Source organism: Anolis carolinensis, chromosome 5 (assembly GCF_035594765.1).
Source record: "Anolis carolinensis isolate JA03-04 chromosome 5, rAnoCar3.1.pri, whole genome shotgun sequence".
Taxonomy (NCBI): domain Eukaryota; kingdom Metazoa; phylum Chordata; class Lepidosauria; order Squamata; family Dactyloidae; genus Anolis; species Anolis carolinensis.
The window spans coordinates 103527769-103544270 of NC_085845.1; the positions used below are offsets into that span (position 1 = coordinate 103527769).

The 16502-nt window shown below is 38.8% G+C and overlaps 1 protein-coding gene across 1 annotated transcript in view; it reads left to right on the plus strand.

The window, feature by feature from the left end:
* acox3 (acyl-CoA oxidase 3, pristanoyl) overlaps positions 1-16502 on the plus strand; it is a 34077-nt gene continuing 17575 nt past the window's right edge. Inside the window, exons 1-7 of the mRNA XM_003224164.4 lie at positions 1-141; positions 7242-7438; positions 8270-8503; positions 10509-10583; positions 11834-11923; positions 13014-13157; positions 14435-14523. Of these exons, the coding sequence (XP_003224212.2) occupies positions 7292-7438; positions 8270-8503; positions 10509-10583; positions 11834-11923; positions 13014-13157; positions 14435-14523 (779 nt within the window). The 5' untranslated portion in view covers positions 1-141; positions 7242-7291. The remainder of the gene's footprint in view (positions 142-7241; positions 7439-8269; positions 8504-10508; positions 10584-11833; positions 11924-13013; positions 13158-14434; positions 14524-16502) is intronic.

Consider the following 16502-nt stretch of genomic DNA (forward strand, 5'->3'; position numbering starts at 1 on the left):
CGCGCGCGGCCTGATGACGTCACGGCCCTTCGGAGCGCTCCTGCAAGCATAGCGGGAGGCGTGTCTGCCTTGGTTATGTTTGTCAGAGGAAACTGAGCGGCCGGGGAAGCGGGACAGGAGGCTTCTTCTTGTGGAAATAAGGTATTCGAAAGCAGAAGGAAAGAAGCAGCGCTAGTGGGGGTGAATAGGGAGGCGGGAGAGCGCTGCCGTTCTTGTCCACACTCTTTATGTTGCGAGAGCGGCCCTAATGGCACCCGCCAGGCCCAAAGGTGCCCCCTCCACAAAATTTGCAGGGCCAAGCCCGTAGCCAAGGGAGCGGTTTAAGGGTTCAAACCACCTCCGAAAATTTTCAGGTAAAAAAAACTCACAGCCAGGTTTAACTAGTGAATTTTTACTGCTTAACCAAATCCCCATGCCAAGTACAGTAGAGTCTCACTTATCCAACGTTCTGGATTATCCAACGCGTTTTTGTAATCAATGTTTTCAATACATCGTGATATATTGGTGCTAAATTCGTAAATACAGTAAGCATTACTGCCTATTGAACTACTTTTTCTGCCAAATTTGTTGTATAACATGATGTTTTGGTGTTTAATAGGCTTCTTAATCTCTCCTTATTATCCAACATATTCAGAAAAGATATTAAATACAAATTTTAAAATGACACCAGGCCTGTAGCGAGGGGGGGGGGTTAGGGGTTCAACCCCCCCCCCCCCAAATTTTTCAGGTTATAAAAAAACCTGGTTTACTCATGAATCAAATCACCATGCTAAGTCTATGAGACACAAAACATTAAGAGTCGCTCCAGGCACTATCTCAAGCAGATATTGACAGGTTTGTAGCGGGGAGGGGTATGTGCTAGGGGTTAACCCCCCCCCCAACCCCCGAAATTTTCAAAACCCCTCCCGAATTTTTTTTCTGGCTACGGCCCTGAATGACACCACAAATGTACCTTTTGAACATGCCCGAAGAAGAATTGGAAAGGAAATATGGAAGAATTTTGTTTTACGTGACAGTGGCAGCTCGGATAGTATACGCTAGATATTGGAAAACCTCAGAGGTACCTCCCTTAGCAGAACTAGAACAATATATTATAGAGTTGCTGATGATGGACAAAATAACGATACACTTAAGAGGAGAATCTTTAGAGAACTTTGTTAATGAATGGCAACCAGTGATTCAACATCTCAATGTAAAATTGATCTAAAAATGTATATAGAGGAAGCTAATAGACTGAAGGCAGGGAGGAAACTGATATTAATTTGGAACTTATAATATTTTTATATGTACTATTCAAATAGACTGTGACTCCTTATTGAAAATATATTGTCTGAGAAATGATTATGAAAGACTAATAGATGAAAGTATTGCACTGTATGCAACAAACACTTGCAATGTATTTATATTTGAATGAATGAAAATAAACATTATATATTATCCAACATATTCGCTTATCCAATGTTCTTCTGGCCCATTTATGTTGGAGAAGTGACTCTATTGTATATGAGAAGCAAACATTAGAGCCCTTCCAGAACTTCAAGCACGATATCAACCCAAATTTTTATTAGTTACTCTATCATTTTAAATTTCTACCAATTTACAATGCAGCAATAGCTGACATAATGGAAGCTTCCACAATGTCGACGGCTGGCAAAACCTAAGGTGCAGGACAATAATAATAATAATAAAACTTCATTTGTATTCCGCCCTGTCTCCCCAAGGGGACTCGGGGTGGATTCCAACATACAATGGCAAACATTCAGTTGCCTCTGTAAACAAACAAATACTGACATAAAATCCCAAAGAAACCTGCATATAAAAATAAGATTAAAACCTAACATCAAATTAAAGCCTAACATCAGTAAATTAAACCTAACATCAGTAAGTTAAACTGCATGTAGTCAAACAAAATTATATAATAACCTAAAATCCAAACATCCACATTAATTTACAACAGCCAACTAGAATTCACAGTGTGGGTTGGTTATGTGGACAAGGCGGGGAATGGGAGATTTGACCTGGATTGCAGGTGACCACATAGCGGCAATATCTACCCTTCTATACCTGCCAGACATGCTTTTCATATGAAAGAATAAAATATTGCTGTTTCCTTTTTGAGTTAGATAGTCGAGCAAATGATTTGCATTATATCGAAAAAGACTGGCCTCCCCACAATAAATTGTTTCCAGGGCAGAAGAATGCTGTACATGACCCACTGGTTGATCCAAAGAAGACATTTCTTTTGCCTTTACACATAAAACTCGGACTAATAAATTAAATTTGCAGCAGATGTTTCCCCGCATAAGTAGATGCAAAGATAAAAGAAGAATTGCCCCACAAATCCGAGATGTGATGAAGGGCAGCCACTTTGATGGTCTTTTACAGGGTGCAGGACATGTTGCGTTGACAGCCTTTAAGAATGTTGTTTGGAACTTTCTAGGCAGCTATAAAGCACCAGATTATGTCCATTGATTTGCTTTAGGCTTGTGAAACTAAGGATTAGTGAGAAAGCTTCAGTAGAGACACCTTTTCCGCCATAATAAATCTTCCAGGAGTGAATTTCCTTTCTACATGTAGATTCCTCTCATTTCCTGTTGTATCACCCCCATTCTTAACTATGAGTCATTTGTAAGTTAGATGTTTGTAACTCGGGGACTGCCTGCACAGTGTTTCCTCACTACTTTGCGGTTCACTTTTCGCAGATTCGCTGTTTTGCGGTTTTTCAATAAACTCTAAAAGACTATTATAAATCATAAAAAATTACAATTTACAGCCTAAGGAAGGGAGGAATGAGAAGCCAAAGGGAGAGAAAAGGAGCCCAAGCGGCAACGGGAGAAGGAGGCAATTTATCAATACACAATAGGTTGATAAAGACTTAAAATTGTGTATAACTACTAAAATAATGTATAAATATTAAAATAAATATAGTGTCCTTACTTTGCGGATTTTCACTTATTGCGGGTGGTCCTGGAATCTAACCCCAGTGATAAGTGAGGGAACACTGTACTTGAAATCTTTAATTAAAATGCATTAGTCCCTTCAGGACAGCCACAGAAATAGACTAAATTTGCTCGATCTGTCTTGACTGAGTTACTGAAATGAATTAACTTTTTTGTTATATTTTATTTTCTATCGGAATCACCCACTAAGCTGTTTCACTCACCCAGAGAGAGAAGAGTTTTATGGAAAAAGTCAGTTATTCCCTCCGCCTAACAGATCTCTTTCCATGCCTCCTTTCTCTTAGTTCCCTTCAAAAATGCTCGTAAAATTTAGGAGGAATTATACAGTTTGATATTGGACAGCTGCATGCAAAAAGCCTTGCATTCCAGTCAGTTGTTCCAGTGAGTGTATTTTAAACTAATTGCACCCTGCCACTCAGGAATCCAGAAAGCCTTTTTAGGGGCAGGCGGGGCTCAAGGCAGGTCATTAATTTGCATATTTGTACCTATGTTTTTGAAATACAGTGAATGCACAGAACACATGAATAAAAACAGCATCAAGTAAACCAATTAGGGATATTATGAAGACAGTGACACATCAGTAGTTAGGTCCTATTAAATTCTTTAAAGATTAAAATTAATATAGCAATAAAGAAGAAAATACTACATGGGAGTTCAAGCGGTCCTTGGTAAGCTCATCATTTCAGGGATGGGTGGATTTTCACTCTGGCAGCCTAAGTTTTGAGGCAGCTTAAACCCACCTGAAGCTGGTTCCCTGTTGAGTTCTAGGTGACTTACATACTAGATTTTGAACAATTAAAGCCAACTTGTGGAGACACTTTGGCCTTTTGCCCCATGCCAAAGGGTGAACTCTTCTGTGGCACAGAAGCTGATATGCTCTTGCAAGACAAGCTGTGATAAGGTGATGTCAAAAGGTCCTGCTGGGATGAGCCTCTGAAGGCAAAGCTAACATAGTAGCCAAGAGAGAAGGTAGTAACCAGGGAACAGCTTCAGCAATTGTGGGCATTTTGTGTGGCTTTCAGAAGGGAGAGAAGCAGGTAAACTGTCAGTTGCAACGGTGGGAGGGGAGTGTGTGCGCATGCTTTGGATAGCTTAAGGTGTTTGTTTTGTGTTGTTGAAGGCTTTCATGACCGGAATCACAGGGTTGTTGTGTGTTTTCCAGACTGTATGGCCATGTTCCAGAAGCATTCTCTCCTGACCTTTCGCCCACATCTGTGGCCTCACAACCTCTGAGGATGCCTGCCATAGATGTGGGCAAAACATCAGGAGAGAATGCTTCTAGAACATGACCATATAGCCCGGAAAACACACAACAACCCGGTGTTTGTTTTGTCGGGTTTTTTAAAATTTGGCTTGTTGTGGAAACAAAGATTAGTGAGAAAGCTTCAGTGGAGACACTTTTTCCCCATGACAATATCTCTTTCAGAAGTGGATTTCCCTTCTGAGCAGCAGATTTCTTGCACTTCCTGCTGTCTCACCCCTATTCTTAACTGTGAGTCATTTGTAAATCAGATGTTTGTAACTCAGGGACTGCCTATATATTTGTTCCCTACTCCCAGGATATTCCTGTTGGTGGAAGCCAGAGAGCTGTTCACAGTGAGTTACTCATGCATGAATACGGCAGTTGGGAAGATAATGATGAAACATTCTTCAAGGCAAAGTATCCCACATGGCAAAGCTGTCTCCTTTAGCACTAAGTAGACATTCACTGGTTACCCACATGGAAATATCTGTTTCTCTAGAACAGTGATTTCTAAACTTTATTGGTCATGAAATCCCTTGGAAGACATTTATCTTATATAGAATCCTAACTCCATTCCTGATTTGTTTTATCAGGATATATATTCTGGATCATGTTATGCTAATTCAAATACATTTCCAAATTTCTTGTGTAATGTCTAGCTTATGAGTAAAATTTGCTCTTGGTATTTTATGAATAATATCTCACTATCCCTAATGTCGTTGACCTCAAAAACTACAGGAAAGGGGAAAAATTAATAACAAAATGTGCAATCAATGTGAAAAATCAACTATGTTGTTCAGATGGCAAATAAAACGTTGAAATATGAAGCCAGTAACTGCATGCCTGATAGCAATAGTAGTAGTACAAAATAGCTATTATGGGAACTGTAAATCAAATAGCCTTGTATGGTTTTATTTGAAAATCAGTTTTGAATTTGATTTTTAAGATATATATATATATATATTACAAAACCCCTATGATCCTTCTGCCGAACATAATTTGGGAACTGCTGCTCTAGAAAAAAATCTTTACTGCTGGAGTTGGGCTTGCTTTAAAATAAAAATAGGTGTTTAAATGCTTTCAATCAGAGGTAAGTGAACCCGGACTTTGGAACTCCCTGGCATAAATAATCATTATCTAAATTATGGAGGGAGTTGAAAGTGTATCTGGAAAGAATAAACAGAGCTATCAGGTTACTGCTTCTATATAACCAGCCTGTCTAGAAACCAGGTTATAAGATCCTTACAAAACTACAGCATGTTTTCATAGATCTGTCTTAAAAGAGCTGATCATTCAATAGAAAAGCATCTCCTTCTCTTGTTTATTTATTGGAGTTATCTTACCTTTCTCAAAAAAAAAAAGGAGGCTCAAGGGAATGTTATTAGAAAGAATAATACTAGTAATAATACAAGATATAACTGAAAGACAAAACAGTTTAATCACTATCAGAAATGAAGAATCAGAGCTGGAAAAGACCGCATGTCTAGTCCAGCCCCCTGCCATGCAGGAAAACCACAATCAAAGCACCCAAGACAGATTGCTATCCAGCCTCTGTTTAAAAGCCTCCAGAAAAGGAGCTTCCGCCACACTCCTGAGGCAGTGAGTTCCATGGTTGAACAGCTCTTACGGTGAGGAAGTTCTTCCTAATGTTTATCTGGAATCTCATTTCCTGTAATTTGTACCCATTGCTCCGGGTCCTAGTCTGTGGGACAGCAGAAAACAAACCTGCTCCCTCTCCCTTATGACATCCTTTCAAATGCTTATACATGGTTATCATGTATAATTTAATAGAGATAAAAAAGAGAATTCAGCATCAAAGGGGTGAAACACAGACCTCGGTAAATGATCAGCTACCAAAAGCCTGCCCAAATAATAAGGGCAACAGAGGTGCCTTACACACAGCTGAATAAAATCCCACGGTATCTGCTTTGAACGGGAATATATGGCAGTGTGGACTCAGATAATCCAGTTCAAAGCAGATATTGTGAGATTTTCTGCTTTGATATTCTGGAATCTCTGGGCCCTGTGTGGAAGGGCCCAGAGATCTGGCAAGCCTATCATCCCTTGGCAAGAAGTTTAGTGAACTTTTGCAAGTGCTGTGAAAGAGCTTCCTTTGTGAGATAAATGGAGAAGGGTATAGTTCAACAGAAAGTACATAACTGCATGAAGAAGGGTTTCAGGAAAAGGGAAAGACCTCTGCATGAAGTACTGGAAGGCCAATTTCCTGTCCAGAGTAGGTATCACTGGACCTGAAAAACTGGTAAAGGACAGTTTGCTATTGATTTGTTATTTCCATGAAGCATGTTACCCTTATTCTTAGTCTGTTTTTTTCTCAGTCTCTCTGTATCTTTACTCAGCAAGTATTCATATCTGTTCTTAGTTTCTACCTAAGGAGAAATATTTAGAGCATTTCTGAGATCATTCTTCTTAGATAGCTATAGTTTTAAACTTAGATGTAGACTGTAAAAATATTCTAATCTCATCTTGCATTATTTCCAGTAAATGACCCATTAAAGAATTCCTGTAGGAGCTTCAGTCAGTGGTCCCAGTTCAGGTGTACTTTGTAAACTAGCAGGAGTTTACACAGGAATTGTGTCTCCAATGTATTTTGCAACAGACATTTCCATTCAGAGTACCAACCCACAAGTTGCTCATATAACAATTAGTACCAGGAAGGATCTTTGAGTAACATGGCCTTCTAGGCATGACTTGCTTGATCTACAATAACGTCTTACAATAATCTGGTTTCTCCCAGCAGTTTTCAACAAACTAGAGAAGAACCGGGATAATCTCAGCTCTTTTCTTTTTTGGAATGCATTTTCTCTGTGCTAATATACACCTGTTTTTTTCCTGCCTTTACAGATAAAAACTGGACCAAGAAAAAGTTGTTTTTGTTTGCCAAGAGTAGTAATTGTACCAAAAAAACTTTTTAAAAATAATCTATGTTTGCCTTTTAATGTATACATAGTTATTAAAGTTAACTAAAAGGCTGTATTTTCTTCTGCCCATTAGAAGTGTTTGTGATCTTTTTTTTCCAGTTTTTTAAAACATTGGAGAAGTTTGTTTTGGAGAAGTATTGTACATCAAAATGAAGTCCATCAGTAATCTGGAAAAGGCGAACTCACTACTACCAGATCTACCCAAGGGACCACTCTGTGCCTACAGGAAGAAGGCATCATTTAATTGGAAAGAGATGGCATTGTTCATCGAGGGTGAAGATCTCATATCTTTCAAGGTAAGGTTTCAACTAGTATTGAATAAATATAACATTTCAACTTAAATACCCCACTAGAAAATCCTTTAAAAAACATCAGCAACAACATGCCTACATCTTAACCTTCTACCAGGAAATCCCCCCAGTAAATGTTGTTTCAACATCAGCATAGGCAGAAATAGCTACCTCCAGGCAGACAAAGTGTTTTCCATGTATTGGGAATTTATAACAACAAAATTATATTGGTCTAGCTATTTATGTTTGAGTACTATGCTAATGGAACTAGATCTTGTAAACTAAGAGGGGTTAGTCCTGATTAGGATTTGAATGAGAGACCACCAATGAATACAAAGTGCTTAGGAAGGAGCTAGCAAATCACCTCTGAGCACTCCTTGCCTTAAAAAAAAGCTATGAAATTTATGGGGTTGCCATTAGTTGACAGGAAACCTGAAGTCATAGGCAATCAGACACAGAATTTGAGGTTCTGGTGCTCCTTTTGGGTGTTAACTGTTCTATTGTTACTTAGGGAAGAGGCCTCTCCCATATGTTTCTCATCCATCTGAGGATGTGACCATGGCTTTTGCTGTCTTCTTAACCTGGGTTTGAAGTGGGTATTATATAACTTCATAGCTCTTCTGCTCTCTGAAGCAAATTTTGACTGCACTCCATATTGCTGTATCTTTGTACTTTTCAGTGATATTTTATGTGATATTCATATTTATTCATAAATATGAACAGGTTTTGAAATCTTTCACTCTTACACTATTCTTGTGACATAAGAAAATAAGAATTTATTAGTGCAAAAAATAAGTAAATTGCAATTAAGTGTTCTCATGCTTTTCTTCCATAAAGAATGAAATATTCTCTACGCTTGAAAATGACCCTCTCTTTGCTCGTCTTGCTGGAGAAGAATTATCTCTTGAGAAGTATCGTGAGTTAACGTTCCTTCGCTGTAGAAGACTCTTTGAATATGATTTTCTAAGGCTAGAAGAATTCGTGGAAAAACCGTTAAAACTTGTGGCACTTATTACTTCCCTTGGAATGTATGATTGGTCCCTTGGGGCTAAATATTTGCTAAATACTCAGGTATGTGGAACAGAGACAAAGGCCTTATTATAGATACGCTAAAGCCCATTAACAGTGTATTCATTTTGATTTCATGAAACATCCTTGATAGCTATGGGAGCCTTTCTCATCTGCCTACCTTTAGGGAAATTAAGTTGGCAAACATAACAGACAGGGCCTTTCCTGCAGTAGCCCCATGCTTCCAGAAGTGAAACTTTTTGGGTAAAAGACAGTGCAGGAATGGGCCACAGTCTCAGCTGGGAGGGCAAGTTCATCAGTAACTGAACATCTCAAAGCTTTGTGTGTAGTTGAGTGATTGTGTCCTGGGCACCAGGTTTCTGCAGGCAGCAGTGTAGAAGACTATCTCAACTGACTAGTGGCATATCTAAACTGACCACTTAGGGCCAGCTCAGCCCCATGACAAGTCTGCAAGTCGCTTCAGGTGTGAGATATTTGGCCGTCTGCAAGGACATTGCCTAGGGGGCACCCAGATATTTTTGCTGTTTTATCATCCTTGTGGGAGGCTTCTCTTATGTCCCCACATGGGGAGCTGGAGCTGACAGAGGGAGATAATCTGCGCTCTCCCCGGATTCAAACAGACAACCTTCATGTCAGCAACCCAACCTTCAAGTCAGCAGTCCTGCTGGCACAAGGGTTTAACCCATTGCACCTCTGGAGGCTCCGATGGGGTTTCTCAAGTTGCTTCTGACATGGGAAAAAAAAGCTCCATGTGGCAGCCCAATGGAAATGGCCCCCATTAATCAAAGTTGCAGGGAATACTCCAAATTCTGAGGTCAAGTAAAGAAATCTAGTGTTTATGTGTGAATTATACCTGTGTCCAAAAGGAAAAGTAGTACACAGAAGAGACGCCAAATCTGACCAATCTTTCCCATCCTCCACCCCTTTGGCAAAAGATGCTAGAGTAGGGTTAGTGCAGGGTTGTGCATCCCTACTTTTTAATGAGTATTGTCAATATTGTGCCACCAGAGGGCAGTAATGTACTTGCCAGATGGGAAGCACAACATTGCTGATTTCCTAAGAAAAATGTTTTTTCTGTTCCCCCTGTATTTAGGAACAATAAAGTCTTCTCTTCTGAATGCTTGACCTTTATATTCTCACTAGAAATCTTACCTGCCCTTAGTAAAGCTAGTTCGGCGGTTCAGTCCATCCCATTATTCATTTGACAAATATCTCAGCAGTGTTGTTGTATGTTTTCTGGGCTGTATGGCCATGTTCCAGAAGTATTCTCCTTTCACCCACATCTATGGCATCTTTCACGTTTCACCCACATCTATAGCAGGCATCCTCAGAGGTTGTGAGGTATGGAGAAACTAAGCAAGGAAGGTTTATATATCTGTAGAAGTTCCTAGGTGGCGGGAAGAACTCATGTCTGTTGGAGGCCAGTGTGAATGTTGTAATTAATCATCTTTGTTAGCATTAAATGGCCTTCCCAGCCTCGCATCCTGCCTGGGGGAATCCTTTGTTCAGAGTCATTAGCTGCCCCTGATTGATTCCTGTCTGGAATTCTTCTGTTTTCAGAGTGCTGCTCCTTATTTACTGTTCTGATTTTGGAGTTTTTTAATACTGGTAGCCAGATTTTGTTCATTTTTTTCTCTCTTGGTGAACAATTTGGAGTACAGGAAACTTGCTATCTTCCTTCAGAGACTGTCCAGAGAATAAGCATGGGAAGCTGGTGGACCAAAATGTGGGAAGGCCCTTTCTAAAATTTCCAGGAAGATAGGCTGTGTATCCTAGTGCTTGTTATCCCTCAGCGAGCAAGGAGCTAGTCACCATATTTTGGCTTCATTGCATATTTTAATTCAGTGGGTACTTAAAATTGAGTTTGGGTGGAATCTATGCTGTAAATATTTTCCTGCCATATTTCTGTGCATGGTGCCATGAGATATGATAAAATAAAACATTTCTTCCCATGGATAGGGAGGGAACACTTATCTGTTCACTTGAATTAGGAGATATAGCGTGCCATTGTCCACTCATTTCCCCCTGACTGTCTTAATATTTGCAGGTATTCAAAGGTGCAGTTGAGAGTGGTGGCTTTGACAGACATGCAGACGTTATTAATCAAAATGGAACTATGGAGGTACTACGTTTAAAACTCCTTGTTACTAATTTTGCTGTTAAAAATTATTCTGCATCTAATATCAATTCATGCTGTTGCATAAAAATCATTAATAACACATTCAGACAAGCAATATCTACAAATCTCTCTTGGAACATGGAGTTATTTCATTTTAAGCTATAATCATTTTGGCTTTTGCTGAGCTTGCATGAGTCCCAACATGAAAAATTATTATTATTATTACTCTCATCATCATCAATCACCAATGTTTATTTAGTTCAATTTTGTTTCTTCAGACAATTGTCACTTGGAATTTTTTTGCACAAAATTTATCTTTTACTCAATTTGCATATTTATTCTGAAACTATTGTATTGCTGATAATCAGGAAAAAAAGCAATAATTCAAATAATGCTTTGTAGATCTTCTCAGACCCGAACAGAACTCTGCTGGTCCAAAAGGTTCTTATCCTGGTTCACTTACATTCTTTTATCTGCTAGAATAACGATTTACTTATGCATGGTTCCTTTTCATAATCTCAAAGCTGAACAACATTTTTAAAATCCCATTAAAATCAATTAACTGTTCATACAAGGGAATAAGTGTCCAAACAGTGGGACAATATAGACTTTCATACCTTGACAAGAATCTGAATTTGTTATTGAAATAATCTCTAATGTTTTGGGAATTTTATTGCAGGCGCAACTCCATTATGGAATTCATGCAGTTTGACACTGCTTTAATTAACATGAATCTAGTACTATAGATTCATGGGAGTTTGCAAGGTCTTTAGCTTTCTCTATCAAAGTGTGCTGGTGACTTCACCAGACTACAGATTTTAGAATTGCATAGCATTGAGACATGGCAGTTAAAGTGGTATCAAACTGCATTCATTCTACAGTGTAGATGCACTTGCTTCTAAAAGTTCAGACTATTTTTTCCTCTCCTTCCAGTTCCCAGGAATGGCACATCTTTTGGGGCTGTGGGGACTAAACTTTTCTCCAGATAGCTGCAGGGCTCCAAGCAGAGACATTTGGGCTACAGAAAGAGCAGGCTAAGTCCTGATGCAGAAATGTTTACTGCTGTGTAACATTTGCCAGAATGAAGCTGTTAGGCTGAATATAGGCATGGTTGCCATTATCAAACAAGACGCTCCAAGAAAGTAAGTTGGAGCCATAGTACAGTTCTTTTAAATGAGGGAGCTCAAGGGTTCCAGTAATGCCAATGTGTGAGTGATATTTCTTAAACTCAATTTGGTGTATTTTGTCTACAGAATTTTGGATGCTTTGCTCTAACTGAACTCAGCCATGGCAGTAATACTAAGAATATGCGAACTACAGCTAGATATGACTCATCTACACAGGTACCTAATCAACCGAAATTCCTTTCTTTCATTTTTTTCCCAGGAAGATTCCATTATCAATTGCATTTCTGGCTGCAGGTACTCTGAATATTTCTGTACTATTGTCTTATAAGTGACTCTGGATCACTGATACAGGTGCACAGACCTAAGGAATGCCTCTGATATAAATTATCTAGTACCTATGTTATAACAAAATCTTCCATTTATTTGTGTTAATTTATCTTTCACAGTAAAGCAATAATAAACCATATATATGACAACATAAATGCAAACTTATGGTTTATAGATATGTGTCTTAATTTTTGTCTCCACGGACAACAAATATTGCTACAATTAACTCAAGCAGTACATATAGGTATAAAGAACTCAACAAAAATGAGGAAAATAAAATACAAATGCCAGGACTTTGGTCCTAGATAGTCAGGATGAGGCTATAATCATTCCTAAAATACCTGCAATATAGTTATTACACTTCCTGTTCAAATACTTCCTATTTTGTGTTGGACTGACACGTCAGAGTAACATCTGGACGAGACCTGCACAACTTGGTCCTTGTAAATTAGAGCAATGTCAGAGTTGCGACCTTTTGTAAAAGTGCTCAAGACTTGGCTGTTTGGTTGTGCATTTAAGTAAATCAGATCAAATTTGCCAAATAGTCACTGTTAAATGTTTTTAGGTTGAATGTTTTTATGTTGAATGTTTTTATGTTGAATGTTTTTTATATTGTGGAATGATATTTTAAATTGTAAGTCGCTCGGAGCACTCTGGTGGAGAACGACTAATTAAGAAATGAAGTGAAGTGAAGGAGAGAGCCAATATATATTTTAAAACTGTCTGCAGGCCATTACTCCCCCCCCCCCCCCCGCCTGTCTGACCAGGAAGACAGATAGGGCAAGGGCCAGCCAGCAAAGGGGAAACCCAGACCCTTCCACAAGCTGCAGGGAAACCCTTTGCGGACTGCATCTGGCCCACAGACTGTATGTGGGGCAGGCCTGATCTAGACCATTGAGTGACTCCTTCATCTTTGTACTTTGAAATTGAAGTAAAATATCTTACACAAAACCTACATTTTCTCTTGTCAACTATGTAGGAGTTCATTATTCACTCACCTGATTTTGAAGCTGCGAAATTTTGGGTTGGCAACATGGGGAAAAATGCAACACACGCAGTTGTCTTTGCACAGTTGTATACTCCAGATGGACAGTGCCATGGACTGCATTCCTTCATTGTACAGGTGAGATGCCATTGGTTTTCCAGAATTTGGGGGAAAGAAATCTAATTAAACTGGGTTGTCAGTGACATCGGCCAGTCAAGCATTTCATCTTTGAATACTATACTTTTTGTGAAATGAAAAGAGAAAAATATAATATTTACAGCTTCTACAAACCACAGAAATTTGGGTGCATGTATTCCCTCCGATTCTACCATTTGGCCACCTTTCTGTGGCGGTGGGATCACGTGCACCTGAGAAATGATTAAGACTTTGGCAATATGCTTCTTCATTGTGGTCTATGTGAAAGATGCACCTATAGTAGTTTTCTGTGTAACCTCAGAAACTACCACAGGTGCGAATTTCACAGATGACCACTCGAAGAAACACAGTTACAGGCAAGCAACAGTTTCTTTTCTAGTTTGTTCCCTGTGGGGAAAATGTCACCAGTATATAGCAAGTGCACAATCTTATTGAAAAAAAGCTAGGCCCTTTTGCTGTGAGCTCTTCCAGACAAATATGCTGCTGCATTGCACAGGCAGAAAATAATGGACACTTGAGTGCAATACTATATCCGCTAGGTTTTGAGATACTGTTGTTTGAACCATGGTAAAATCCAGTTTCTCTGTTTAAGTCACTTGAAAGTCTGAGTTCAGCCAAATAACGCACTGCAGTGTGTCCCAGATTCAGAGTGAAATTGGCCTCCCCAAAATGCAAAGCGCATTGTAGATATCCACATCAGCTGAAGTATTTTATAGACTTCAGAATGGGGACTATTAAAAAAGCATGGATGGGCAACAGGGGGGCTGTCTCCTTGGGATGAATAATTGATTACCCTTGTTCCTACCTATCCCTTCCCCCCCCCCCCTGCCCCCAACCTGTAGACCTCAGGAGGGCTGATGCGCATCTCTTCTGGAGATGGAGAAAAAGCTCACAGAGTTGTTTCAGGCAAGGTTCTGTAATCACCCATGACTTCAAATCAGTTCTATATCTGTCAATCTAATAAACCACACAGTGAAACCATTTCCTCCCAAACTGGTTCCAAACTGCATTATAGTGTCAGTGTAGATGTGCCCTGTATCTTGGTTGTGTTGGACTGTTATGCTGTTCAGGAACTAGCTTTTATAAATCTGATTTGCCAATCTGTTTTGTGTACTATAAAATAAAAATAATAACATAAAATATGCAGAATTAATACATATCTAATTTTTAAAAAAAACCCTGATGGCTCAGCACTTTCTAACTAATGTTTCATAGTGTTGAAAAGTTTGATGGCTATGTAATGAAACCTTTTGTTACAGATTCGTGATCCAAAAACGCTTCTTGCTATGCCAGGGGTCCTGGTGGGCGATATAGGCAGGAAACTTGGGCAGAATGGTTTAGATAATGGGTAAGTGTATACTAAGCTTCACTTTAACTTAAGCCACAATATAATGTTTAGAAATTATGTATTTAGACTTGGGTTGTATCTCCAAGATATCTCATGATGTACATGTATGCAAATATAAATATTCCAAATCCAAAAAATCAGAAATCCAAAACTACCAAGCATTTTGGAAAAGGAATACTCGGCCTGTATTATCCCTTTCACCAGATTCTAAGAAGCAGTTCTGTATGATATATTGAAATAATAATGCTTTTAAAATAATGGCTATCTTTTTGACATTTTCATAAGTAAACAGTATAGTATTGCCAACAACTATCCAGCAGGTGGCAGAGCTATATGGATATTGCATATTCTCATTGCCATCTATTGTAGAGCAGTTCCTCCCTTATTTTTTGCAGTAATGAAGATGGCTGAATGCAGACAGTGAATAAGAATCAAGAGCAATGAAATGTTTCTTGGAACTCTAAGATGGTTTCTTTGAGTCTGAGTTGTGGTGCTCAGGAGCATGGACAGCCTTTTCTGTTCATGCTGAAACTACTCCTGAAGCTGCCCCCAATCCAGCTTCTGTTGGGACTAGGGTTGGCAGGTTTTCCAAACAGCAATAATAGAGAGTTGAATTTCATGACACACAGGGTTGATAATCAAGAAGTAGCTATAAAGGTTATGTCTGCCTAACATAAAATACTGATTTCAGTTAGCATTGTTCTATAAAATTAACAGTGTCCACATTTTTCAAACATAACTTTTATGTTGCAAAAGCTTCTGTCTATGACAATAATATAATTTTAGAATTTGAAGGGACCATAAGGGTCATTTAGTCCAGTCCTGCCATACAGGAACACAGAACTAAAGCACTCCTGAGAAATAGCTGTGGACTTCTGTTTAATATCAGTTTAGAGGCTTCCAAAAAAGGAGAGTCCACCACCCCCAAAGCATTTCTTCCACTGCCTAATAGCTCTTATTGTTCTTTCTAATGTTTAGTAGAATCTCTTTACTTGCAATCTGAATTTGTTTGCTCATGTTATAATCCCTGGGCTAGCCACAAATAGGCTCATTCCTTTTTCTACATGCCATCCTTTCAGATATTAATAAATAACTATCATGCTACCTCTTACTTTTCTCTTTTCCAAACTAAATTTACTCAGCATCCTAAGTCTTGTTTTTGAGACATTTGCTCTTCTTGATCACCTTTTTCTAGTCTTGTTCCAGTTTGTCAGTATCCTTCTTGAACTAAGGTGCGATTTTCCAAATGAGGTCTCATCAAAGCAGAATGGAGTGGCACTCAAATTTTCCTCAGTCAGCACACTACTAATATTGATGCAGCCCAGATTTGCTTTGACTTTTTTGGTTTCTGCACCACATTGCTGACACACCTTTAGTTTGTGGTTTAGTAAAATCTCTAGATTCTTTTCATATGTACTGCTTTCAGGTTAGATGTCACCAATCATATACTTGTGCATTTCATTTTTCCTGCCTAGATATAGCACCTTAAAATTTTATTTTATAAATTTTGACCCAGATCCACCATGGTCATTTTGAATTCTGACCCTGTCCTCCAGGGTATTAGCTACACACATATACCACACCCCATTTGCTGTCATATGTAAATTTGGTAAACATACCTTCAGTTCTATCATCCCAATTTCCTTTTTGGCAAACATTAATAATCTGGACAGCCTTTTAGGTTGTCTAACATAAACTGCACTCCCATATGCATGTACCTGGATGTAGATTCCACTGAACCCATTGAGGTTTACTTCTGATTACATATGAGTAACATTGTTAATTTAAGTAGACATTTAATTTAAGTTAATTTACATATGAGTAACATTGTTAATTTAAGTAGACTCAAGCTAATAACCTGCATTTCTTCAGTATAGCATAAATATAGCCAGCAAAATTATGTTCTACTTTGCCTGTACTGTAGTACAAGAATTGTTCTCTGGAGGTCAGTGCACATAGCTGTCATTATGTACTGCTGC